This window comes from Rhineura floridana, chromosome 6 (assembly GCF_030035675.1).
Source record: "Rhineura floridana isolate rRhiFlo1 chromosome 6, rRhiFlo1.hap2, whole genome shotgun sequence".
NCBI classification, from domain to species: Eukaryota; Metazoa; Chordata; class Lepidosauria; order Squamata; family Rhineuridae; genus Rhineura; species Rhineura floridana.
In genome coordinates this window covers 118,284,055-118,311,941 of record NC_084485.1, presented here as the reverse complement: position 1 = coordinate 118,311,941, position 27,887 = coordinate 118,284,055, and the positions used below count along the sequence as shown (strand labels likewise).

At 40.8% G+C, this 27,887-nt stretch overlaps 1 protein-coding gene across 5 annotated transcripts in view; it reads right to left on the bottom strand.

Moving 5' to 3' along the window:
• PKN2 (protein kinase N2) overlaps positions 1 to 27,887 on the bottom strand; it is a 71,120-nt gene that overhangs the window by 11,677 nt on the left and 31,556 nt on the right. For all 5 annotated transcript variants that reach the window (XM_061633584.1, XM_061633586.1, XM_061633582.1 and 2 more), the window contains 10 exons: positions 27,564 to 27,864; positions 19,239 to 19,390; positions 13,206 to 13,323; positions 9,196 to 9,341; positions 8,891 to 9,104; positions 6,801 to 6,986; positions 6,011 to 6,120; positions 711 to 854; positions 541 to 616; positions 69 to 237 (listed from right to left, as the gene is read on the bottom strand). In XM_061633584.1, coding sequence (XP_061489568.1) covers positions 69 to 237; positions 541 to 616; positions 711 to 854; positions 6,011 to 6,120; positions 6,801 to 6,986; positions 8,891 to 9,104; positions 9,196 to 9,341; positions 13,206 to 13,323; positions 19,239 to 19,390; positions 27,564 to 27,864 — 1,616 coding nt within the window. The remainder of the gene's footprint in view (positions 1 to 68; positions 238 to 540; positions 617 to 710; positions 855 to 6,010; positions 6,121 to 6,800; positions 6,987 to 8,890; positions 9,105 to 9,195; positions 9,342 to 13,205; positions 13,324 to 19,238; positions 19,391 to 27,563; positions 27,865 to 27,887) is intronic.

Genomic DNA, 27,887 nt, shown 5'->3' with positions numbered 1-27,887 from the left:
CTCCTATATTACAGGAGTTTTGCCATAACTTGAATGTGTAACTCTATTTAAGCATCTCAGCCATTTACCTTGTTGGTGATCTTAATTCAGGAATGTGAGTATCAACTACTGGAGCAGGCACAGAAGCTTGAGGGCTGAAGGTGCCAGTATGATTTACTGTAGGAATAGCTCTTCTCACCAGCCTTCCCCAAGTGGCAATATTAATATTCATTTGAGGAGCTCTGAGAAATGTTTTGCCTGTGGACAAAGAAAACAGAGCACAAGTAATCTTTTTACTTATCACCAAAAGCTATAATTAAAAGAGAATTCATATTCATTAGTTTATTTGTGATGAATATACAGAACATGTCAAATTCCATATCTTCCTAACTACTCTTTCTTTATAAACAGATTTCACTAAAGTCCTATCTATGATTTCTAAACAAATATTTTTACATGAAATTTTGATGTTTAGCATCAACTTCCTGTTCAGTTAACTTTCAAGAATACAAGTCTATATTAATGTTATAGTACAGCATTGAATGCAATAAATCCCGTTACCTTGTTGCTTGGAGAAAATTTTCTTTTGTCTTTGAAGTTTTGGTCTTCTTTCAATAACAGGATTAAAAAATGTAACCTGCAATTCAGACAAGATGGATTAAGTTGGAAAACAATGAATCTTGGAAATTATTCACAACCTTTAATAATTTTATAAAAATATTGGCTCTTACCTCTGCAAATAGAGTACCCTGGGGTTCAAGATAGAGACACATTCCATGTCGCTGGTTATCTAAGAAGTCTGCTAATCTCAGAAACTTCACAGCACAGAGAGATCTCCAATCACGCCAATAAACAGAAATTTCTAATTCACGTGACTGAAGGGAGTTAAGGGAGGGAGAAAAACAGTATTAATTTGTGCATCTGCTACAGTCCTAAAGCTAAACTAGGAACATTCCCTCACCCACACTACCCCACCTTGGGAGCTGGTGACTGGCATGGGAAGGAACCATTCCCAGTCCTGCCTGCATGTTTTCCTTATTTCATGTGACTGGATGGCTTGCAGGAAACATATGGACTGGCCAGAAAGATATATCTATTAAAGTATGGGCAAAAACAGGTGAAATGAAGCATTACATAGGAAGCTACTTTATACTATAATAGACCATTAGTCTGTCTAGCTCAGTTTTACCCACACTTGATTGGCAGGGGCTCTCCAGGGCTTCAGACAGGAAACTATTCCAGCCCTACCTCGAGATGCCGGAACTTGAACCTGTGTTCTACCACCATTGAGCCATGGTTTCTCCCCCAAACTGAAACAGTTTTTAGGGTGAATCATGGGATAACAGAAGGATCCTCTTTCTTTTCCATATCTCTCTCTGATAGTTGTTGAGAAGAGCCTTCTGGATCAGGCAAATGGCCCATCTAGTCCAGCATCCTGTTGTCACAGTGGCCAACTAGTTGCTCATGGGAAGCCCAAATGCAGAACCTGAGTACAAGAGCACTCTCCCCTCCTGCAGTTTCCAGCAACTGGTATTTGAAAGCATGCTGTCTTTGCCTATGGAGGCAGAGCATAACCATCATGGTGAATAGCCACTGATAGCCTTTTCCTCCATGAATTTGTCTAATCCTCTTTTAAATCCATCCAAGTTGGTAGCCATCACTGCCTCTTGTGGGAGCGAATTCCAGTTTAATTATGCGCTGTGTGAAGAAGTACTTTCTTTTGTCAGTCCTGAATTTTACAACATTCAGCTTCTTTGGATGTCCACGAGAGAGAGAAAAGCTTTCTACTTTCTCCATGTCTTGTATCACATCACCTCTGACTTGCCTTTTCTCTAAACTAAAAAGCCCTAAACGCTGCAACCTTTTCTCATAGATGAGTTGCTCCATCCCCTTAATCATTTTGGTTGCCCTTTTCTGAACCTCTCCAACTCTACAATATTCTTTTTGAGGAGAGGTGACCAGAATGGTACACAGTATTCCAAATGTGGTAGTACTGTAGATTTTAAGATAAAAACAAACTTTATTCTCAGGAAATTATCTATACTGATGTTTTTACAGAGGCATTTGCAAAGCCCAAGTTCCTTGGCTATTTAAAACAGCTTCTATAAAAACACCCAGATATAGATTCAAAACATTTATTTTAAAGCAATCCGTTTTATGAAAGATGAGTCACAGAATACATACCTTTACAAGGTAAAATACTGCTTTACAGAACCACTTACAGTAACACCCATACAGGCAGAACAAACATCATAAGTAGCTTAATTCTCAAAGGGCCAATGTGGTAAGTTGAAATTGAGGAATTTATGATCTGCAGTCTCAATGTTGGATAAAAGTAAACTACTGTAAAGGCAAAGTTTATCTTACAGACTAAAAATATATATGGCCTGGATTGCAGAGTTGAAGAGAAGAACACTGGCCTCTGTCATTGGTTGGGGACCAAGGATCATTGAGAGGTTGCACCTCCTGCCTCCCAGGAAGAACATGATGCAAAGGGGGAGATGAGCATGTCCCCATCCATCAGCCACAGTAACAACAGCTGCAGCAAGATGGCTTCCGCTCCCTGCCAAAAAGAACACTTGGCTCCAAGTGTCAGTTACGCTGGACAACAGAGCTCAAGGGAAGCACTCTGACCTCTCGCAAAGCTCTGGGGAACTAGGGCCACTAGGAGGCTGCACCACTTGCCTCTCAAGAACATAATGGCATAGTAAAGACCAGCCTGGCCCCACACATCAGCTAAATAAGGAGCAGCTGTTTCAATGTTTGATTTCCTCTTTCCGCATGTGTGAATTGGCTCCAGTACTCAGACCTCCTCCATGTAATGTATTCATTCCAGAAAGTTAAACCCTATTGATACTAATTTTTTTTAGATGCCCAGTTCAGTGTTTAAGTCCCACTAATTACAAAGGAATTTAAAGTACACTTCTGTTGCCCTGAATTGAACCCCACACAATTTAGCTTAAATCTCCTTTCAGAAGAAATAATGAGTTGGAGTATTAACTTCAAAATCAGTTCACATGGTTATAAATAAATACACACACATACACGCTTTATCTTAGAAAATCATATTCTGGAAAAATGTGCCTTATATTTAACTTTAGAATAATTCCTGCTCATTGGCCAAATGTCAGTTTTATTTCATTCTCTCATTCAAAGCAACTGGCACGCTATGAAAACAGCAAATTAGGAGTTTTGGTTTGTTTTAAGAATATTTGTTAGAATAGTTATGAAATTTTATTTTCAAGATCTTAGAGCTTCATCATTTTTCAATTTATTTAATTTCAGGTCTATTTATGAATTTATCTAACAGAAGAAAATGTTTTCTGTCACTGTGTATGTATGTGCAGCCCATTTACACACACATAAAAATCGTAGCAGCATAGACACATTGTAAAGTTTTCAGTGAAGTTCAGTCAAACATGTGATCTGCATTGTCCAACACGTCCAGGACGATCCAAAAATGTCCTTAAAATTGTCCACTTTTTAAATGGCAGTGTTTTAGCATTATTTATTTTTCCTGTTGCTGACTATCTGTTTTTATAGGTTTCAGGAAATGGATTTGTATTTTAAAACTTTGCAAGTTGTTTTGTGCAAGACTTCTTCAAAAAGCAGGTATAAATCTCTTAAATAAAATAAAATAGCTAAATAAACTAGATTTTCAAGTAAATCCTAGCCATCCTATACAATAAGTCTCACTGTGTTCAGTGGAGCTTACTCACAGGTAAACGCACATACGTTTGTGGCTAATCATTATACAGCCACAAGAATGGCTGTATACTATAGTCAGTGTGGATTTTTCACATTCTGCAAAGTTAAATTGAAAATACCCCCATGCCATTCTGATGCTTCCCATAAGCTCATTTGAAAACAAAACCATACAAAACGTATAGTCCTGAACTCAGAAACGCTTGCTTAACAACCCTCTCAATTTTCATGGCAATACACAAACAGTCAGAGAGAATAGAGAGTTCAAAGACTAAAAAGAGAGAGAGAAAACCCAGAGCCCTTTTGGACTTTTTTCTGTCAGAGTTCTCATAATCTGTTGAAATTCATTAAAAAAATCAGCCATGTTCACAGAGGACCTGTAATCCTATTACTGACCTTCCCCCATACTCTGACCTTCATCTTCTGCAGTTTACAAGTTAAAAAAATGCCTGACTGATTTTTAATTAATTTAAGAAATTTTGCATTGAACTCAATGATAGTGTTGGGCATGCTCAGTAAGAACCAACTGTCAGTGTTCTAAAAGCCAGACTCACAGCTGCTGGGCTTGCCTAATCAGGGAGCCACAACCACACCAGACTTTGATTTCACATGAGACAGTCATGGCTTCCCCGAAAGAATCCTGGGAACTGTAGTTTGTGAAGGGTGCTGAGAGGAGACTCCTATTCCACTGACAGAGCTCCAGTGGCCAGACTGGTTTAACAATTAGTCACTCTGATTGAAGGTCTGCGAGGGGAACAGGGCGTCTCCCAGCATCCTTTACCAACTACACTTCCCAGGATTCTTTGAGAGAAGTCATGACTATCCAAAGTGAAATAAAGGCCTGGTGTGGATGTGGCCAGGGACAGCTTTGGTTTAAATTTGGGTGGGAGGCTACATGTCCCTGCTGTAGAATAAAAAGGTGAGGGAAATGCTGAAAAGCAATGATACTCTTCACAATGTTTTCCTTTTGGAAAGGAAAGGGGCTTCCCCTCTTTCCAGTGCCCACCCACCCAATCTCCTACCCTCCCTGTCCCTCCCCCAGGTCAGTGTTGGACTAGGACCTGGGAGAGCAGGGTTCGAATCCCCCATGAAGCTCACTAGGTAACCTTGGGCCAGTCACTGCTCCTCAGCCTCACAGGAAGGCAATGATAAAACCACCGCTGAATATCGTTTACCATGAAAACCCTATTCATAGGGTTGCCATAAGTAGGGATCGACTTGAAGGCAGTCCATTTTCATTTTCAAACATGACTGCACAGAAATAAATCCCATTGAACTCAAAAGTATGCAAATGATCAAACCCACCCTCCCTTCTCTTCCCTCCTATCCCCCCCCGTCAGTTTTACCTATCGTAAGCATGACTGCACGGGAGTAAATCGCACTGAATTCAATAAACATGCAAATACCTGCTCCCATCCCCCTCCTCCCCTCTGCCCTTCCTCCTCCGCTCCCCATCCCCTGTGGTCAGTTTCACCTATCCTAAGCATGATTGCAGGGGACTAAATCTCACTGAACTCAATCAATCCATTCTCAGCAAACTTGCACAGGATCCCATTTCTTACCTCCCAGATTAAAAAGCAGAGAAATTCACTAACAGACAAAAAACTTTGCAGTTTAAGAACGTACCTATAGCCCACAGATATTTCTATCAAACTTTAAAAAGCATGGAAATTGGGCAGCTATAGTGAATGCACCAGGGAAGCTGGAGACCTGACCTCCTCTCTTCCAATTCTTCCAAGCTACACAGCAAGTGGATTGGACTGTGAAAGACCAACCCAAATGGTGTTTGCATTTTGACAAATTTGTAGGGCAGTACAATATCTCAGAGAGGTCTCTGCTCCCCTGATGCATTCACTATAGCTGCCCAATTTCCCTGCTTTTTAAAGTTTGATAGAAATATCAGTGGGCTATAGGTACATTCTTAAACTGCAAGGTTTTTTGCCTATTAGTGAATATAGTGAAAGATGTCACTTTGGACAAGAGCCAAAAATCATCAATACTGCGGGATTTATTACAAAATAATGTGACTTAGAATCCTATAGGTGCTTTTTTACAAGTGGAATGCACTTCTTATGCCAAGCCCTCCCAGTTTTTTGCTAATCCCTCGCCCCCTTGCTGCAGATCTCAGCACGCCATGACACCCTGTTTCAGAGAATCCCCCTGTACTCAGGAGTGGATTTTCAGAGGGCAGAAGATGGAACAGTGAAGTGAGAAAGCATGAACAGAACTTCAGACCCAAGCCAGGATCTCTCTGTATGCATACAGACATATAAAGGTGAAATTACCAAGCTTGCAATCACTGTTAACACAGTAAAGAGGCCCTTACTCTGTCTAGCTCCAGTGTAAATTTCTGATCCCATGACTGATTGGAAATAGGCTTCCAGCTAGTTTGATCAACAACAGTATTGTCCAACTTCAAAACAGCACAGATTTCATCTGTAAGAAAATTACACAAACTCAGCTGAGAACTTCAAGAAGCAAAAAACAAAACAAAACAAATAAAACATGCAAGGACTGGTTATATGACTGGAGTGGAGAAAAACAAACACAGTAAGAGCTGTAAGAAGCTATGACTACTGTTAATTTGAAGATTATTTAAAAATGTTTAATCTCTTTGCTTACTTTAGCTTTGCTTAATAATGGTGGTCACTCCCCCCCCTGAAATTTCTCAGTCCATTTTGAACAGAGCTCGAACTTTCTCTGAAGTTTGGGTCCTGCTAATAATGGACATGGCACTGGTGACAGCCACAGCCCCCAACCCCAGTCTTTCCTACCTAACTTGCCTGGTAGCTGTGATGGAAGGCTAGCTCCGGGGCTTCCAATATGCTCTAGAATGCTTCAGCAGAGTCCTAAGCGGCAGGACCCCTGAGAAAATGTCTCAGGGTTCCCAATCCAATGTACTTTTCAAGCTGCTAAAACTTGATTAAAACTTATGGTCCTATCCTGATACAGAAGACTTGCTCAAGACCTCAGCCTGAATTATCTCCTGTGTTTGAATATACCCATTACAAAAAGTATTACTAATATATAAATTTTACATGTATCTATTTTTACTAAAAGGCTTCAAGAAAACCTTTCCGAAGATAAAAGCAAAACAAAAGTAAAATATACTAAACTGGACAAATCATCTGTTTTCAGAAGGTTCCGGCTACTCCCGCTTTTACTTTTGCTTGTTCGGCTCATGAAAGATGATCTGGCTTCACTTGGACTCCATCCAGGTAGAGTAATGGATGTGGCTTTTGATCGACCAGGGACATTCTCCAAAATATCTTGGCAACCCATAAGTCTAACTTCCAAAGTACCTAAAATGAGATCAGATTGCCACGGTTCATAATTCCTAGCAAAGCACCAACTTCAGCAAATACAAATCAGCAGCACTGATAACTCACAAGCTTTCAGTCTTATGGAGACAGTCTAAAAGCACAAACCTTGATTTGTCTTTAACTAGACACAAATACTATAAATGCAAGAGCTGCTTCATGCATTATCCAAGAAAAATGAATTGTTTTTAAAAAGGTAAGTATACAAGTGGCAGAACCCTGATGCATTGTTGCACACCTCCATAACCTTTACAGCACTGTCCATGCTTTTCAAAACATGCATTTGTTCTCTTACACCAGCCTTCCCCAATCTGGTGCCCCCCAGATGTTGCTGGACTATACCTCCCACAATCCCTGTCCAATGGTTATGCTGGCTTGGACTGAAGGGCTGAGTTGAAGTCCAAAGTATCCGGAGGGCACCACTTTGGGAAATGCTGCCTTACACATTATACTGTTACAAAATACTATTAATTTTGTACAAAAAATGCAAATCAACTGTTACCATTTCAGCTTTACATATTCTAGGTCACACTGCAAAATGTGAATGTATATAGCAAGGGATGGAGTGTGTGCATCTGCCTATGTATAATGAGCTAGTTCTGCTACAAGTTCAGTTTAAAAACTAAAGTCATTTTGGGAAACACAAGCTAACAGCTGTGCTAGTGCTTCTAATTTGGTTGTTTATTAAATAATTTAGTAAACAACATATTAGGAACAGAGTTTTTATTCAACACCTGCTTCAAGTTAGCAAATAAAATCTGCAGGGATGTATTTAAGATCTTCATTAAGCATACGAAATATCTTGGAATTTATTTTCTTTATGAAGTGCTGCAATTACAGACACACACAGATTGTCAAGAGGTACTGCTGGACTATATAGTTTCAACTTTCATAACCCCTCTGCAGACGTTTATTCTTGTGGAATACCAACTCTTAAATTTCTTGTATTTAATTACTTTAATCTAGAAAACCCATTAGCACAAGCAAATGGGAGATGCATTTTTATTCATTGCTGCTATTTGAAATTCTCTCTTCATGTTATTAGCAAAGTCTTAATGCTTTGTAGAAATCTCGCTTTAGGAAAAACTTATTTTCCTCACAACTCAGTTGCATGTGATTATGACTATCTCTAATACCATGTTTGATGGTTGACCTGTGAGAGCCCACAAGACCCATGTCACCTAAAAGTATACTATGAGGAATAATGGTGCAAATGTTTTCTAAGTATTTGTAGAATTAAAAACATTGCATCAAAGGTTCAAAAATGCTTTGTCAGAATCTACCAGTGAATGTGGGACCTTGCAGGTCGCAGCAACTGGCACAAGGGCTGGGGTAGAGTGGAGATGGAATTCTTTATCTGGTTAGACTACGGGACAAGGGATTGTATCCAATGCCTGGCAATGCAAGAGTCTTGTGCTACAGACTTCTGCTTGTGCAACAGAACCCCTGTCCTCTCCTCTTCCCTGCAGGCCCACACATACCCTCAAAATCAGAGGTTTCAGGAACATTCTGGAGCAGAATTTGGGGGTACATGAGGAAAGGAGACAAAGGGGAAGTCCCACTGTGTGAGCAGAAAAGGAAAGGGAAGTCCCTTTCTTAAAGCAGAACACTCCTCGCACAGTACTGAATACAACTATAGAAGTCCCCAATATCAATTAATTTGCCGATTCCCATTATGAAAATATTTTGGATTTGCTGTGTTAGAAAAGCAAGACTCCCCTCTTAAAACCATCTACCACTATCCACACACACCCTATAACCAATGTAGACAAAAGTCAATATACGGAAGTTTAAGGTGTAGTCAGCAACTGAGATACTCCTAATGATTCAATCAGTGCAAGCATAAACAAAAACCAACGTTTCCGGGGGGGGGGGGCACAACAAACCTGTTAAAGCTGCTGGCTTGGATAGAGTACTATACTGATTCTGTGTAGAGATCATGCTTTGCCGTGGACTTAGTGTTGGCGATGAAACAAGTGAAAGCTCTTCTATAATAATACTGCTTTTGGGGTGGTTTTTGGGGAGTTCATTCAATCTTTGTTCTAAGGAGTACTTTAAGAGGTCCAGCTTCTGGCTTGATTCATTAAATCTTGCTTGAGCCTTGTGCATTAAAAAAAGAAAGAAAGCAGCTAAGAAAATCACTGAAATAGAACTTCTTAAATTCAGATTTTATTTATGATGTTAAAATTACCTCGGAGAGGGCTTTTCTGTCAGTAACTTTTCCAGATCCAAGCAACTTCATAACATTTTTTGCCCCTTCTGCTACTGCATATTCTATCCTAAAATGATGCCGCAGTTCCTCCATTCGAAGCTCAAGTGGGCTTATCACAGGCTTTGCTACAGATTAAAAAAAAACACAAATATTTAGAATGCATTCAAGTAAGTTTCAGTATTATTCTTTTTAACATTCAGAAATAGGAAACATACGAACACAGCAATGAGAAAAAAGTAGCTAGGCAGCACAATAATTAAAAATCATAACCTACTTGATTAAAGAAGTGAAATGTTGTGCTCTCAAGTTATAATCTACAAAAGCTCCTCGTTGTGCCAATGTGAGAGCCGATGGCCAAGCTCCAGCAAACCTCAGGAATACCTGGAGTCCTGAGATGAAGTGGTGCTTTTGCCATGCAACAATAGTTAACACTGCGATACGCTGATTAGGTGGTAGCATGGAGTCATGGGACTACTGTTCCTCACTGACGCTGTTGTGACTATATCCACCCTGCTGGTGAATCTCTGAATCCTACATGGGGCAGGCATTGGTTAAACAATCCAGCTTCATAAACCATGCTCTGAAGTCACCTTGTTTTGAAACTGACTATAAACCAAGATCCTAAGCTTGAACACAAGGACAAGTCAAGCCTTGGAGAAACTGAGACAAGACACTGGCAAAGTCTTCTCCAGGCCACACCAGAGGAGAGGGGAGTGTATTGAAGTGTCCAGAACACGGTCTTGTCTTTCATTATTGGATGAGTTTCAGTTGGTGCAGCTTGAGGAAGTGGACAAGGTGCTTGGAATGGTGCGGGCGACCACGTCTGCTCTAGATCCTTGTCCATCTTGGCTGGTCAAGGCTAGCAGGACTGGTACCACCGGCTGGGCCAAGGAAGTGATAAATGCCTCCTTGAGTGAGGGAGTAGTCCCTAGTAGCCTCAAGGAGGCAGTAGTGAGACCTCTTTTGAAGAAACCTTCCTTAGACCCAGATAACTTGAACAATTATAGACCGGTGGCAAATATCCCCTTTTTGGGCAAGGTTCTGGAGCCAATCAGCTCCAGGTGCTCTTGGATGAGACCGATTATCTGGATCCGTTTCAATCCGGTTTTAGGCCTGGTTTTGGCACTGAAACAGCCTTGGTCGCCCTGTACGATGACCTCTGTCGGGAGAGGGACAGAGGGAGTGTGACTCTGTTGATTCTCCTTGATCTCTCAGCGGCGTTTGATACCATCGACCATGGTATCCTTCTGGGGAGACTCGCGGAGTTGGGAGTTGGAGGCACTGCTTGGCAGTGGTTCCGCTCCTACTTGGCGGATCGTTGCCAGAAGGTAGTACTTGGGGAACATTGCTCGACACCTTGGACTCTCCATTGTGGAGTCCCTCAGGGGTCGATTTTGTCCCCCATGCTTTTTAACATCTACATGCAGCCTCTGGGTGCCGTCATCAGGAGTTTTGGAGTGTGTTGCCACCAGTACGCTGATGACACGCAGCTCTATTTCTCCTTTTCATCTTCTACAGGTGAGTCTGTGGATGTGCTGATTCATTGCCTGACCGCGATAATGGACTGGATGAGAGCTAATAAACTGAGACTCAATCCAGACAAGACTGAGACACTGTTGGTGAGTGCCTCCCCTGCCCAGATGGTGGATGTTCACCCTGTTCTAGATGGGGTCACACTCCCCTTGAAGGAACAGGTTCGTAGTCTGGGAGTTCTTTTCGATCCTTCCTTGTCTCTTGAGGCGCAAGTGGCCTCGGTGGCAAGGAATGCGTTCTACCACCTTCGGTTGGTAGCCCAGCTACGCCCCTATCTGGACAGGGATGACCTCGCCTCAGTTGTTCATGCTGTGGTAACTTCTAGGCTGGATTACTGTAATGCGCTCTACATAGGGCTGCCCTTGAAGACAGTTCGGAAGCTTCAGCTAGTGCAAAATGCAGCAGCCAGACTGCTGACGAGGACCAGCCGGTCAGCACATATAACACCTGTTCTGGCCCGTTTGCACTGGCTACCTATTTGTTTCCGAGCCAGATTCAAGGTGCTGGTTTTGACCTATAAAGCCTTACACGGCGTGGGACCGCAATATCTTGTGGAACGCCTCTCCCGCTATGAACCTACCCGGTCACTTCGCTCAGCATCTAAGGCCCTCCTCTGGGTACCAACCCATCGAGAAGCCCGGAGGACAGTTACTCGATCTAGGGCCTTTTCTGTAGTGGCCCCCGAACTGTGGAACAGCTTCCCCGAAGAAGTACGCCTGGTGCCTACGCTTCTATCTTTTCGGCGCCAGGTTAAGACCTGGCTATGCTCCCAGGCATTTTAAGCGTTTATGTTATAATTTAATTTTTTTTTCTTTAGTCGCTGCTTGTGTTTATTGTTTGTTGTCTGATTTTATTGTTGATATTTTGTATTTTAACCTTTTTGTACACCGCCCAGAGAGCCACTCGCTATGGGCGGTCTATAAATGAAACAAACAAAAAACAAACAAAACAAATGAGCCTGAGACTTCACTGAGGCGTGTTCCAGCTTGTGAATGTAGTGCTAAACTGTGGCTAAACATTATGCGCTTATATGTCTTGTTAGTTCTCTCAGTTTATTTCCTTCTCAAGCTCATGCTCACAATTTTCCCAGCCAAGAAGTCAGTGTTGCAACATTTCTCTTAGTGTCTACTGAATTAGAGTGCACAACCCAAATCACTCTTGGGGCCTTCTATATTTTTATTAACTAAGTGGACCACATTGCTATTTTAGCTGAATAAGGCTGCACACCTAACCCCACTTACCTGAGAGTAAACCCCACTGAATTCAAGAGGACTTCCTTCTCAGTAAACATAGATGGGATAGCACCATAAAAACACTGTTACAATCAACTCAGTGTTTGTTCTTTAGTCTATTCCATTAGCCCCCTTTTTATTTTCTGTGCTCTACAGCAGAGTTTCTGCGCCACCATAGGTTTCTTTGAACCCCACTCTGTAGGCCATAATGCATGATACCACCTTTCTGAATGACCACAGGTTAACATAACATCTCAGCAGTTACACAGTCCCACAGATATCTCTGCAGCCCCATAACTAGTTACACTGCATTTTCCCCCTCTCTGCACACCTTAGCACACTCTTTTCCGTGGCCCAGCATAGGTTTCTCCCACCTCCCATTTCTCTTTTATCTATCCATGCATCTATATTTCTTTTCTCCTTCTTTGAATTCTATCCTCTGTCCTCATTGAGAACATACAAGACTGAGGGAGCCTTGAATTCTGGGTGGCTGCAGCAGACAGGATCTGGAGCCCATTCCATTATGGACCCCTGACAAAAGATTTATGAGGGACATAGGCCATGCAGAAAGCCTCTACCAGTGTACCATGCGTGCTTGGTCACATTTTAAATTCATTTACCGTGTATACTGACCCATCCACATACGACAATAGCAGGCCAAAGGCATCATCCAGCCAGGCTATTGATGGCTGGCTTTCTAACCTTACATGTGAATGGACTAATGCTTTTGGTAAGTGCACTTAAAATACAACTAGGTATGTGTGGAAAGCTTACACCTGTGGGACAAGCATCCTGTCTAAAGATGTACAGAAGAAGGCATTCTCCCAAACCCACTTTGATAGAATAGGGCAAGCCAGAAATGTTTCCACAAAGTGGAATTGGATTGCCAGCAATGGGGATTTAGAATTTCTCCCATGGGGACAAAAACAGTCAAAGATACCCATAACTGACTCAACAGGCTTTGAGTCTAGGCCTGCTATAGTCAGCCTTTTAAAAATCTCTCTTTGGACAATCAGCCTTTTAAGAATCTCTTTGCTTGTGCCACATTGTAGTCTAGATATATCCAGATATCTAGGGGAGGGGCCTAGCTAAGCATATCATCTGGTCTTTGTGGTTGGGGGCTTGCATCATATTCTCTGCTTAAAGTTCCATGGTTATTTGAATTGGAAAATAGACAAAATTATATGAACAGGTTAGAGAAAGTTGTTCTCTTGAATGCTTCACCATTATCAAAAGCCAATTCATTCGTCTGGACTGCCTGAAGAATCTGCATCCTTATAACTTCAATTTTTGTCTTGCTGTCCTGAAGCATCTGTTGAGCTGTTGCAAGAAGCTTTCTGTCCTAAAAAGAAAATAAATTAAGATGTCTTAATTCCCAAGGGACATCCAAGTAGCAGCAATTCATTCATGCTATCTTTTATTTATTTATTAATTATTTGATTTATATCCCGCCCTTCCTCCCAGCAGGAGCCCAGGGCAGCAAACAGAAGAGCTAAAAACACTTTAAAACATCATAAAAACAGACCTTAAAATACATTAAAACAAAACAATGTTAAAAACATTTTTTTGAAAAAAGCTTTAAAACGTATTTAAAAAAGGGTTAAAACATTATTAAAAAACATATTAACAAGCAATTTTAACACAGATGCAGAGTGGGATAGGTCTCAACTTAAAAGGCTTGTTGAAAGAGAAAAGTCAGAACAATAATTATGACAAGGGTATTCATAAATCAGTAAAATTTTGTGACTGCTGTGCATACATTTTGATGTTTCCTTCCTCCGTTTTATTTCCCCTCAATTAATTTTTTTATCAATTTGTCAGACCTTTGCATCAAATACTCTACCACTGATTCTGTAAATCTTTCTTCCTACTATATATTCTAACCTATCATGAACACTTCCTGAAGATGGAGTATTAGAAAATAAAAATAAAGAAAAGGAGAACCCAACCATCTAAGAGACAGCATAGAAGCTTTCAATACACAGGACTTCTGTATTGCAAAACCATTCCAAGGTCACACAGAAAGCAAAACAAAGGTGTTGTGCTACTGTATTCTGCAACACACTGCTTATGATCAAAGTGTTGTTGTGCTGATTTTAATGACATGTGGAATGTATAAACTTGTCACTGGAATTCCTGCAAGTCCATGAAATTCTATGGGCATTTCATTTAATGATTCCTGAAATGACATATGTCACAAGATTTGCACCAGAATATCATTTGCATTTGTTTGCAGCAGAGAATGTTGAAGATGTTTCTGCAAATGAAGCATACAAGAAACCTATCCATTCACATATTGATACATCCTTAAAGAGAAAATATGGCTTTTTAATATTTGAAGTAACGGGAAAGAGTTTGGAAGAAACAGCTTCCTTCCATGTTAGAAGTACTGTAGTAACATTAAGAGCAGTAATTTAACATGTATAACTGAAACAGTGCCTGCAAAGTTACAAATTGAGTTTCAAAAAGGTCAGTGAGCCATCAGCAAGCAATTCAAACTGTCAACTCTCAGCCTCTGCAATCCATTCAGTTCCCTTATAGCAATTTAAATTTCTTTTGTTCTTTCTCCACATGCCAACATCCTACTTCCAAATTATGGTTGCTGATGAGCACTATTCCTGGGCCTGGAACAGATGTAGCACTTCGAAGTAAGAGAATGGGATGGGAAAGAGTGATTATAAAAAAAAAAAAGTTATACCATAATCCTAGATGATCTTCAGCTGGCACATCTTCTCAAAATAACAAAGCATAGGCCATTCCAATACAAGAAGACAGACAGAAACAAAAGGTAATGGAGACTATGAACGGGAAGGACACTCCAGTGGTGGTGACCTGCAAGGTATGTGCAATGTTTGTTTTCTTGCCTGAGAAACAACATGGCGTACACATGCAACTAGTGCAAGCTGGTTGCACTGCTGGGAAAAAAAGTGAGAGGCCTGGAGCAGTGAGTGGCCACACTCAAGAGTATAAGAGAAGACAAAGGGTTCTTAGACAGAATGCTGGAACAACAACAGAAAAGAGAAGTATAGGAGGTGAAACACCAACAGCAAGTTGAAGCAGAAGAGGAGACTGTTGAGGAGAGGAAAAACGAACTATAGGAAATTCCAAGGAATAGGGTGAGAGGAGCAGAACAGCTAAAAGACACTAGGTACCGATGGAACTATGGAACCACTTTCAGGCACATGAGGATGAGACGAGGGACAGCCTGCAGAGGAAGAATTACAGGAGATCCTACGTGACAGTGAGCAAAAGGCTGAAGCTCACTGAAGCAAGGTGATGAAACCATGCCCTATAACAAGTAGAGAAGAGGAGTAGGATTAGTGGGAGACTTCCTACTGCATGGGATTGAAACCCAAGCATGCCGAGAAGACCCATGGACTCGCCAGGTATGCTGCCTCCCTGGAGGATGGATCAGAGGTGTGACGGAAGGATTTCCAACACTCATAAAGCCCACTGACACATATCCCTTTCTTCTCATCCATGTGGGAACAAACATGCCAAGCAGAGTGACAAAGAAATCATGTCAGACTTTGAAGCTCCGGGAAGGAAACTCAAGGACTTTGGGGTCCAGATAGTTTTCTCATCCATCCTTCCAGAACTTAAGAGTAGAAAGGGAAAGAAAAACACTCCAGGTGAATGACTGGCTATAAAGATGGTGCCAACACAAGAGGTTTGGATTCCGGGTCCACAGGCTACACTTCCTGGAAGATGGGCTGCTGGCAAGTGATGGGTTGCACCTCACAAGGACTGGGAAGAATGTGTTTGGCCACAGCATGGAGAACTTCATCAGGAGGGTTTTAAACTGAATATTAAGGGGGAGGAAGACATAAACTTGGGAGGTAACGATTGACAAAGGCTTATGTACAGGAAGAGGAACTGACAGAACAGCTCTAATGGCATCCAATAAAAGTCTTCATAAAATGTAGGAAGGAAGCCAGACCATAAATCATATGGTCTTCGATGGCTAGATGCTAATGCCCAGAGTATGGGAAACCAACAGAATGAATTTGAACTCTTAATACAGGATGGTAAATATGACTTGAAAGGTATAACTGAAACTTGGTGGGATGACTTCCATGACTGGAATATAGCAATTGAAAAATATAACTTGTTCAAAAGGAACAGAAGGAATAGAAAAGGAGGCAGAGTCATACTATATGTTAAAAATATATATCCCTGCACAGAAATATAGCAGGATGAGCTTGGCATCCCATTGAGAGCATATGGATTAAAATAAATGGGGCAAGGAATAAAAGGAACATGGTGGCTGGAGTCTACTACCAACCACCCAATCAAGGAGAAGATGAGACTGAATTTTTTGAACAGCAAATTATCACTGTTTAGAGGAGGCATGATGTAGGACTTCAATTACCCCAATATCTGTTGGGAGATAAATTCTGCCAAACATGGCACCTCCAAGAAATTCCTGACTTGTGTTCCTGGTAACTTTCGCCTACAGAAAGTGGAGGAAGGAACTATAGGATCAGCTATCCTGCACTTGATTCTAACCAGTAGAGATGACTTACAGTGCAATCCATGTCTACTCAGAAGTAAGCTCCATTGGATTCAATGGGACTTACTCCCAAGTAAGTCTCTATTGGACTGCAGCCTTAAGTGGATGAAGTGGCAGTTATGGGGACTCTGGGGGAAAGTGACCATGCTATACTTGAGGTCTTGATTTTAAAGGAAGCAAAAGCTGAGAGTATCCATACGTGTACCCTGGATTTTAGGAAAGCTGATTTTAATAAACTCAGAACAATGATAAGTAAGGTCCCATGGCAACAAACCCAAAAAAGGAAAGGGGTCCAAAATGGGTGGGAGTTTCTAAAAAAGGAAATTCCAGCAAACAGTTCCAACAAGGAAAAAAGGTGGAAGTCAGCAGATGTGGGCCCAGAAAAAGCTTAGAGATGACCTGAAAACAAAAAAGGACACATATACGAAGTGGAAGGAAGGCCAGGCCACAAAGGAAGAATACAGACAAGTAGCACAGAATTGCAGGGATGGCATTAGGAAGCCTAAAGCTGAGAATGAGCTGAAGGTAGCGAGGGATGCTCAAAGCAACAAAAACCCTTCTTCAGGTATATGTATAGTAAAAGTGAAAAGAAATTGTAGTTTAGCTACCCAATGAGGATGGCAAAATGACAAAAATAACCAAAAAAAAGGCAGAAGTGCTCCATTCCTACTTTGGCTCAGTCTTCTCCCAAAAGAGGGTCTATGACCCTCCCGGGAAATATGAAGTTGAAGGGGCAGGATTGCAGCTTAAGATTGATAGACAAATGGTCAAGGAATACCTAATTACTTTGAATGAGTTCAAATCTGCAGGGCCTGATGAACTGCATCCTAGAGTAATGAAGGAATTGGCTGAAAAACTCTCAGAACCACTGTTTTATTATCTCTGCAAAATCAAGGAGGATGGGTGAAGTGCCGGATGACTGGAGGAGGGCTAATGTTGTCCCTATCTTCAAAAAGAGCAAAAAGGAAGAAGCTGGGGACTACAGACCAGCCAGTCTGGCACCAATCCCTGGGAAAGTTCTGGAGCAGATTATAAAGCGGTCAATCTGTAAGCACCTTGAAAACAAGGCAGTGATTACTAGAAGACAACATGGATTTGTCAAGAACAAATCCTGCCAGACTAATCTTATCTCATTTTTTCAGGTAACCTCTCTGGTAGACTGTGGGAACATTGTGGACATAATATATCTTGACTTCTGAAAAGCTTCTGGCAAAGTGCCCCATGATATTCTGATTAGCAAGCTAGCTAAATGTGGGCTGGATGGAACAACTATTAGGTGGATCCACAGTTATCCACAGAATTATACCAAGGAGTGCTTATCAAGGGTTTCTTCTCAAACTGGGGGGATGCAACAAGCGTGGTACCGCAGAGTTTGGTCCTGGACTCAGTGCTCTTCAACATTTTTATTAATGACTTGGATGATGAGGTGCAAAAAATGCTTATCAAATTTGCAGATGATAAAAAACTGGGAGGGATAGCTAATACCTCGGAAGACAGAAGCAAAATTCAAAGTGATCTTGTTTGGCTGAAAACAACAGAATGAAATTAACAGGGATAAGTGCAAAGTTCTACATCTAGGAAAAAGAAACCAAATGAATAGCTATAAGATGGGGGATACATGGCTCAGTAACACTACATCTGAGAAGGACCCTGGAATTGTTGATCACAAACTGAATATGAGCCAACAGTGCAATGTGGCTGCAAAAAAGGCAACTGCTATTTTGGGCTACATTAACAGAAGTATAATTTCCAAATTGCATGAAGTACTAGTTCCCCTCTATTCAGCACTGGTTAGGCCTCATCTTGAATACTACATTCAGTTCTGGACACCACACTTCAAGAAGGATGTAGACAAACTGGAACAGGTTCAGAGAAGGGCAAGAAGGATGATCAGGGAACTGGAAACAAAGCCCTATGAGGAGAGACTGAAAGAACTGGGCATGTTTAGCCTAGGGAAGAGAAGACTGAGGGGAGATATGATAGCACTCTTCAAGTACTTGTCACACAGAGGAGGGCTAGGATCATCCTAGAGAGTAGGCCACACAATAATGGTCTCAAGTTACAGGAAAACAGGTTTTAGTTAAACATCAGGAAAAACGTCCTAACTGTTAGAGCAGTACGATAATGGAACCAATTACCTAAGGAGGTAGTGGACTGTCCAACACTGGAGGCATTCAAGAGGCAGCTGGAAAGCCACCTGTCAGGTATGCTTTAACTTGGGATCCCTGCACTGAGCAAGGAATTGGACTTGATGGTCTTATAGCCCCTTCCAACTCTACTATTCTATGATTCTAAGCAGGTACTCCACTAGTGCGAGTGCACCCAAGGTTCCTGCTTTGGTTGACAACAAAATGCACTTAGAAATTATGGGTTGCGTTCAACTAAGTCCTACTCAGAGGAGACTCATGGAAATTAATGAACCTTAGTCTAGTAACTTCAATGGGTCTACTCTGAGTAGGACTAGCACTGATGTTTTACTGTAGTATACAATGGCTTTTCATACAAGGCACTTCATCACACTATCCAAATGTTTAGAACATAGACAGACTCCCGTTTAAAAACAAAAAAATATGATACATGTATGGTATCAAAGGGATCAAACATGATTCACTTCTTAATGGCCTCACTTTCATTTATAGAGGTATGTTATTTGCTTAAGATGCTTTAATTCCTCAACTGGAAAACTTGCTATCTGTATGCAAACTGTAAAGATGGAATATTTAATTAGTCTTTCATAGACTTACCTTTGATGAACCATTTGAATACATATGGATCATATTCTCTGCTCCTTGTTTTACTTTCAATTCTATATCCAACTGTTTTTGTAAAGCCATCAACCTGTTGTTAGTTGGAAAACGAGGGTCACTGTTTGGTGTATCTGGAGTTCTGGGACAATCTGTGAATTACAGACAAATCAATTGCATGCTGACAAGTCAAACAGCCCATTTACTAAACACATCTATACTGTATTAAAATTGTAAAAAGCCAAATTATGAAGATCAATATAAAATTATTTTAGTTAGTCAAATTATGTTTAGCAAGCACACAATAATACTTTTAAGAAATCTTTTATATCTTTGCCCAAGATTATATACTTTATATTCACCACTGCTTGTAGTAACCTTTCAGTTTTTCTCACAAACTGGTGTGCATGTGAAAGTGAGGTGGTGCTTTCTTACAAGGCATAGGCTATCACATTTCCAGTCTTCTTGCAGGTGACTGGAGAGCATAAGTCATTCTACTGGATGATTTTCTACTCTAATAGAACTGACAGTCTAGAAACATTTCCTGGAGAATTGAAGCATTCACTAATAATAGTCCTAAGAGATCTTACGAAATATATTATTTCACAAATATAATATTCCAAATATAATGGAAAGGCATTTCCATAAAAGCTGAGAGTAAGGTCAACTGCAATGAACAATGACTCGGATCTACTCACAGGATTCTCTTACTGGTTAAAAGGCATTTTTTTTAGGATTCTCCCTCCCCTGCAGCCACCCAGAGCTTGGAAAAGTTACTTTTTTGAACTACAACTCCCATCAGCCCCAGCCAACACCATGCTACCTGGGGCTGATGGGAGTTGTAGTTCAAAAAAGTAACTTTTCCAAGCTCTGCCTGTGCCCCTTGAGAACCTACTCTGGATGGCTAAAGGACTCTGCAGAACAGTGTGCGAGTTGGCACTTGCTAAAATTGCTTTCCCCACATCCCCTTCCTGCTGTGGAAACATCTACTAGATCCAAAACTCTTCCAAGAACAGAAAGACCCCTTCCATTTGTGGAAGTGCAACTCTTTATCCAACCCTCTCTCTACAGTATGTTGATTCGGTTAATTTCCTTTACATTCTGCATACATAAGTAAGCACTAATAACTATTAATTGTAGATTACAACGTTTAAAACTTAAGTTATTCATTTCTTATGCCAAGACCGTGAGAGCTAGCATAAGAAAAAAAAATGCAGAATGCAATGTTTAAGTGGCTGTTAGGGAAAAGGAACCAAAGGTTGACATGGGTGAGGCATGCCAATGTACATTTTGAATGTCTAATTAAAAACCTCCACACATTTTTGTTGGTTTGCAATAAGTACCTTAGAAAGTACTCAAAAGTAATCAAAAACAGAACTAGTCGTGGCTTTTATAGTTATAAGCGCACATATTGATTCAGTGAACTGTCTAGTTCCTTTACAAGAGTTTTGGCAACAGTGCTTATTTGATAATATTTACTTATTTACGGATCATAACTAGTTTCCCATTCCAGCAAAATCTCTATCTATTAAATTTGATCATTATGCCCACTACAAGGTACACCTTAAAAAAATTCCACACACCTAGAGATACAATCAACACAGAGAGGAATGCTTTTCTCAAAAAGAAATCAACACTTGTGAGTTTCTACTGCTACAAAAAAATTCTGTTTGGGAACATAATGTCCTTTGAATGAGTATGGCGTACAGTAATTAAATCATTGCTGAACTTTCAGACATACCCTCCATTCAAATATTTAACATCACTATGTCTGCATCTGAAAACACTGTAAATCTGCTTCCAGATCATCTGGTGCAGGGCAGTAGGCACGTGTCACTATAGTTATCTATCCAGAGGAATATTATCCCCATATGTTGCAAGTGAGTAACATGAACAGCTTTGCTGGCTCTGCATGGCAAAGTCTTTTCTCTATAAGCTTATAGAGTATCAAACTTCTGTCCAAGAATCAGTGGTGACATAATTACTTCCCTAATGTCTCCTTTTGTGGCCGGGGCAAGGGGCTAATTCACAGAACTGTCTTTGTGCATTCTGAACTGGTGGCACGCAAAATGGGTCAGTGATCTCCACATTTCTTATACTGAAGCCAAGTGTGTTATCTTTTACAATGGCCCAAAAGGAAGTTGGGAACACACAGGTTAGTTTTTGACTTTTGTTTCCCAGATGGCAGGATGGCATGGTTCAAAGCTTTTCAGTCAGCAGCAAGCACCCTTTCCTAATTAGTTAAGTTTAATCTTATTTATAATTTTCATTGCATTTAGCTGCCTATATGCCACAGAGGCTCCTGTAATACATGCTGCATGCTTGTTGAGCAATTTGAGAACATACTGTCATATCTTGAGAAAAGATCAAGAGGAACAACAGTCTTATTCATAACCTTTTAAAAGTGACTTGTCTCCCCAAATGCTTTTAACTTGAAATCTAAATAATTTTTCTAAATGCTGAATAGCATCTGATGCCAAATACATTTTTTTTAAAAGTCAGGCATTCAAACCTACTAAAAAGCAACTAAAAAAATTAGATACCAGCATTGATTCAGATTTTGCCAATGCTGTTCCCTCCCCCCCCCCAAAAAAAATATTGCTTGCATTTCCACTTCCTAAACCAGTAAGATGTGCCAGGAAAAAAAAGTGTTTTGAAATTATTTTCTTGGCTTGCTTTCCCCTAGCTTTCCCATTTTAATTGTAGGGAAGTAGAGAATAATCTTCATACTCAGAGCAGACCTACTGAAATCAACTTAAGTCCACTGTGTGGTATTCAATGGTCGTTCGACTCAAGAGTAGACCCACTGAAGTTGACAAGACTTAGGTTCATTAATTACAACGGATCTACTCTGACTAGGTCTTAATTAAATACAACCATTGATTTAAATAGGTATACTCCAAGTATGACTTAGATGCAATTTACTAGCCCATACTATTTTGATCTCACATTTGCTGTATCTCCTTTCACCATTCCTTCTGCTTGTCCTCTTCAATATTCTCCCATGTTATTCCTTTCTGGCTTCAGTGTGCACATATACATGTGTGTATAGATATGGCATCATGCAAATATACAGAGAGATAATGGCAGCTGGTGGCTCCATGTCGGTAGGGCAGTGGAATCTGCTCTGGGTTTTAGTCTGAACTTTCAAGGAACTGTCCAAGGTGCCGACCCTATTTTGGGAATAGATTTATCACCTTGGACAGCTCCTTGAAAGTTCAGACTAAAACCTGGAGTGGATTCCACTAACATGGGGCCACCAGCTGCCACTGCAGACATAACTATACTACAACGTAAGAGGTAGTTGACAAAGAATGAAGCAAACTATTTTTCTTTCAGATGCATACTACTGTTATAGTCCCTTCATTGATTCTCAAAAGCAAAAAAGAAATACAAATATATATATATGTTGTTGAATTTAATTTGAAGGTTTAGTTCCAGCATCCAGCACATGTAGACATGCTTCCCAAGAAATATTTATATTTCTTTTTTTGCTTTTGAGAATCAATGAAGGGACTATATATAAAATCTCCAACCCATCTGGAACTATAATCTCCAACCCATCTTCCCAGAAGGAGCCCAGGGCAGCATTTTATGAAATATACTTTCTCTCTCTCCAATATACTTATATTTTACATAAAATAGAGAGCCAACTAAAAAGCCTTAGTTCTAAACACTAACTGTGCAATTGAATACCTATCTACTCAGAAGCATGCTCCACTGGGTTTAGTGGGACTTACTCCCTGATCAGTGTGTACCGGATTGCAGCCCAAGTCATGGGAGATGAAAAGTACACTGAAATTCAACAACATGAAATAAATCTCCACAGAAAACTTGTTGTACCTAATGGCTAATTCAACACTGCCACTTCTGAGCAAACTACCTTATGATAGACATAAATGCCAATCTTTCCTGTAATCTTCCTCTTGAAATAGCTGCTGAAATACTTTCCTATGATACTAGGGCAGGATTGTAGCCAGGGTAAAACTCTTAAAACATGACTATATGCTTTGACAAGTATTTCTAATACAGATTATATTCAGAAGCCTACTAAAAATTGTATTAGTCACATCAAATACTACATTCTGTATAACATTCTGATGTGAGTGCTCATTGAAAGAGATGGAAGCCTGACACTATGATACATGGTGTTAGCAAATTAGGAAAGGGTAAATCTATCACATTATAAAACCGAGACTTTTTTTCAATTTGTTGGTGGTATAAATGAAGGATCAGAAGATAACAGGTTTGTACATTTCTTCATCTTCTAGAGCACTGTAAAAGAACAAGAGTTTCCCAATATCCTTACAAATTACCAATATAAGTACTGGTTTTCTAGTAATCTGTATAGCTGGCCTTGGACAGAGCTGTACTGCTAATCAACTTGAGATGTTCTGAACACCCAGATGCTGCATTAAATTTTGAACCTCCATATTGCCACCTAGACTTTTGTAGCAGGCCATTAAGGCGACACTTAGGCTGCGATCCTAACTATGTCTACTCAATGGGGATTACTCTCATGTAAGTGAGGTTAGGATTTCAGCCTTGGTCCTTGTTTTTCTCACCACAGAATACAACTAATAAACCAAGATGAATTGGTGTAAAGCACAGAATCCATGGGTTGTCTTAGACTAGCAGGGTGTCATTATCTTCCTACCAGCTGTTCCTTAAAACCCACCATAAAAAGTTGGGCAGCCCCCACCAGTAAGCTTTTGACTTGCCCAAGTTTGCTTGCCCCATAAGGTGCATAGTGCTTATTATTAGTTGGCAGTAGAGTTCATGAGTTTCTTAACTAAGAAAAAAGCCTAATGTATCTAGACATGCCTTAAATGGAAAAGGACCTTTAGTGTGGCAGCACCTACCCTGTGGAATTCCCTCCCTTTGAATATTAGGCAGGTGCCATCTCTGCTATCTATTCGGTGCCTTTTGAAGACTTTCCTCTTTCAACAAGCCTTTTAGGTTGAGACCTATCCCAGTCTGCGTCAGAATTGCTTAATATGTTTTTTAATAATGTTTTTAACCCTTTTTTAAAGTTGTGGGTTTTTAAAATGTTTTTAACGCTGTTTTGTTTTAATGTATTTTAAGATCTGTTTTTATGATGTTTTAAAGTGTTTTTAGCACTTTGTTTGCTGCCCTGGGCTCCTGCTGGAAGGAAGGGTGGGATACAAATTAAACAATAAACAAACAAACAAACAAATAAAAGTCCAAAGACTTGCAACTCGACTGATAGTGAGGTTCACAAGCTAAACATAAGAATGACAACGCCATTAGCTGATGCAGTGTTTCTGCACAGGGAAAAGAACAGCATTCTTAAAAGGTAATGGCACAACCATCCCCAGACCCTTATATTGCAGATAAGGAGCTGGCTTTGACACAAAGGAAACAGCCTTTGGAGCTGGATGGGGTGAGGTGGAATGAGCTGGGCAACAGACAACCATCCTCTCATCTCTACTACCTGCATGTGGTTCCATGCCAACACACACCCAGCTCACAATGTGGCTGTTGGGATTGGGGAAGCACCAATCTCACTGCCATGGTGGTGGGGATAGATCCTCTCACGGGACCAAGAACAAAGCCGGGGAGTATGCACAGGCCAAGCATTGTTTATAAAAGCTTGTTGTTGTTATTATGTGCCTTCAAGTCGATTATGACTTATGGCGACCTTATGAATCAGTGACATCCAAGAGCATCTGTCATGAACCACCCTGTTCAGGTCTGTGGTTTCCTTGGAACCACCCACTGCTCTGCCCAATGAAAAGGGACAGCCAGGGATGATAAAGAACAAATCAATGATAGTAGGGAGTGAAAACCACCCCACTTGTGGTCATGGAAAGACATAAAACCTGCTGCAGGATCTCTAGCCCCATGTAAACTAGCGTAGACTGTCATGGTGACAAAACAGGTTGCACCAGCGTAAAACAAGACTGCTACAAAACTGAGCTTTCAGTCTATGCAAGACCACATTTGTTCCTTGCTGAGACTCCATTTCCCTGAGCTGCTCTGTATAAACTGTGTATGATTTTCCTCAAAACACCAGTAAAATTAATGGCTAGAGGGAACATGACCTATATCTTCCCAGAAAAATTAAGCTGTAGCATGTTACCTGCATTATAATAATAATAATAATAATTTTATTTGTGGGTCGCCTATCCGTCCGGGTTAACGGACACTCTAGGCGACGTACAACAATATAAAATACAATACACATATTAAAACAATCATAATCCATCTAAAAACAACCATCAATTAACACTTTAAAACTAATCCACTCTGATCTTATAGGCCTGTCTGAATAGCCAGGTCTTTAAGGCTTGGCGAAAACCTAGCAGGGAGGGGGTAAGTCGCAGATCCAAAGGAAGGGAATTCCAGAGGGTGGGGGCCACAATTGAAAATGCCCTCTCTCTGGTCCGCACCAGCCTAGCTGTTTTAACCGGTGGCACCGAGAGAAGGTCTTGTGAGGCTGATCTCGTCAGGCGGCATAATTGGTGATACTGGAGGCGCTCCTTCAGATAAACTGGGCCGAAACCATATAGGGTTTTAAAGGTCAGCACCAACACCTTGAATTGGGCCCGGTAGACAACTGGTAGCCAGTGAAGATCTATTAACACTGGAGTGATATGATCACGTCGACGGCTGTGCGTAATCAAACGCGCCGCCGCATTCTGAACCAGCTGTAACTTCCGGACCGTTTTCAAGGGTAACCCCACGTAGAGCGCATTACAGTAGTCTAAGCAGGAGGAGACCAGGGCATGTATCACCTGTGGGAGCAGATGAAGAGGAAGGTAGGGTCGCAGCCTCTGTATCAAATGTAATTGATACCAAGCTGCCCGGCTCACTGCCAAAACCTGAGCCTCCATGGACAACTGGGAATCCAAAATGACCCCAAGGCTGCGGACCTGGTCCTTCAGGGGTAGTCTCACCCCATTAAGCACCAGGTCTGTAATTCCCAACCTTCTTTTGTCTCCCACAAACAACACCTCGGTCTTGTCGGGGTTCAGTTTCAGTCTGTTCTCTCCCATCCATCCACTTACAGATTCCAGGCACTTGGACATGGTATCCACAGCCAACTCTGGTGAGGACTTAAATGAGAGGTAGAGCTGAGTGTCATCCGCATATTGGTGACACTGCAGCCCAAAACTCCTGATGATGGCCCCCAGCGGTTTCACATAGATGTTGAATAGCATGGGGGAGAGGATAGAACCCTGTGGTACTCCACAATTAAGAGGCCAAGGGTTTGAAACCTCATCTCCCAATGCCACCCGTTGCTGCCGATTAGAGAGATAGGAACGGAACAACTTTAAGACAGTGCCTTGTATTCCCAATCCCTCTAGGCGATTTAAAAGGACACCGTGGTCAACGGTGTCGAAAGCCGCTGAGAGATCCAGGAGGACGAGGAAGGTATATTCTCCCCTATCCAACGCCCTCCTCATATCATCCACCAGGGCGACCAAGGCTGTTTCAGTTCCATGACCAGTCCTGAAGCCTGATTGGAATGGATCTAAATAATCCGCTTCATCCAAGTGTGTCTGTAATTGTTTAGCCACCACTCGCTTGATCACCTTGCCCAAGAATGGTAAATTAGAGACTGGGCGAAAGTTGTTCAACTCTTGGGGATCCAAGGAGGGTTTTTTTTAAGATGGGCTTAACAGAAATGTGCTTTTTCCTTAGATTTTTTTTAAAAATGTTTATTTTGAATATAACATGCTTTTTAAATTATTCTTGTCTTCTAGCTTACCATGAAAACCCTATTTATAGGGTCACCATAAGTTGGAATCGACTTGAAGGCAGACCATTTCCATTTTTACTTTCTTTATGTGCAACCAAAGGGCTACACTTGAAGGACTAAGGCTTCCTTTTCCTTGGAAAATTGCCAAGGAGTAAAAGGTAAACTCTTTAGTCCTATCCATTTCTCCTTTTCACATACTAAAGTGCAGAAGAAAATGGGAATTGGCACAAGAGAAACTTCCCTTATTTGTTTCACTTAAAATTTCTCAGTCTGAGCAGTGTCTCAAGAAGCATATTTTCTATAACTTGTGGCTACAAATTAATTCTTCTCCATGTTACTGTGCAACACATTAAAGCGTAAGCTGCAGAAGTAATATGAATATGCATAAGACCGTGAGATTCCTAATATTGCTTTTGCATGTTAAACGAAAGAGAAGATGCTTTTTACAGCCCCAAGTAGCTGCAGGTAGAAGTTTGTGAATTCTGATATAATTCTAGTTATTTAAAAAGCAGACCAAAAGTATGTGAAGTACTAACTTCTTCTAGCTCAAATGATGGGGATTGTTTTAAGTATCTCCATTAAAAAAACCACACACATACCTGTAACATCTTCAGGTTCTGTTACAACAATGTGAGCATTTAATTCCTGTAATTTATGATGCAATTCTTCTAGTTTCTTGTTTGATTTTTTCAAAATATTGTCTACATAAGCCAAGTTTTTTTTATCTGTAGTGACCTTCCTGAGGTTTTCTGCTCCTTCTTTGATTTTAAGTTCCTTCCTTATTTCCCGTTTAATTTGGTCCTTTACTTCATCCAACTTCTGTTGTACCATGGTGTCCGAGTAGTCCACTTTTTGTCCAATGCTCACGTTCTCAGAGACAAGGTTATTTCGCACATCTCCCTACAGTGAGAAGAAAAAGCACA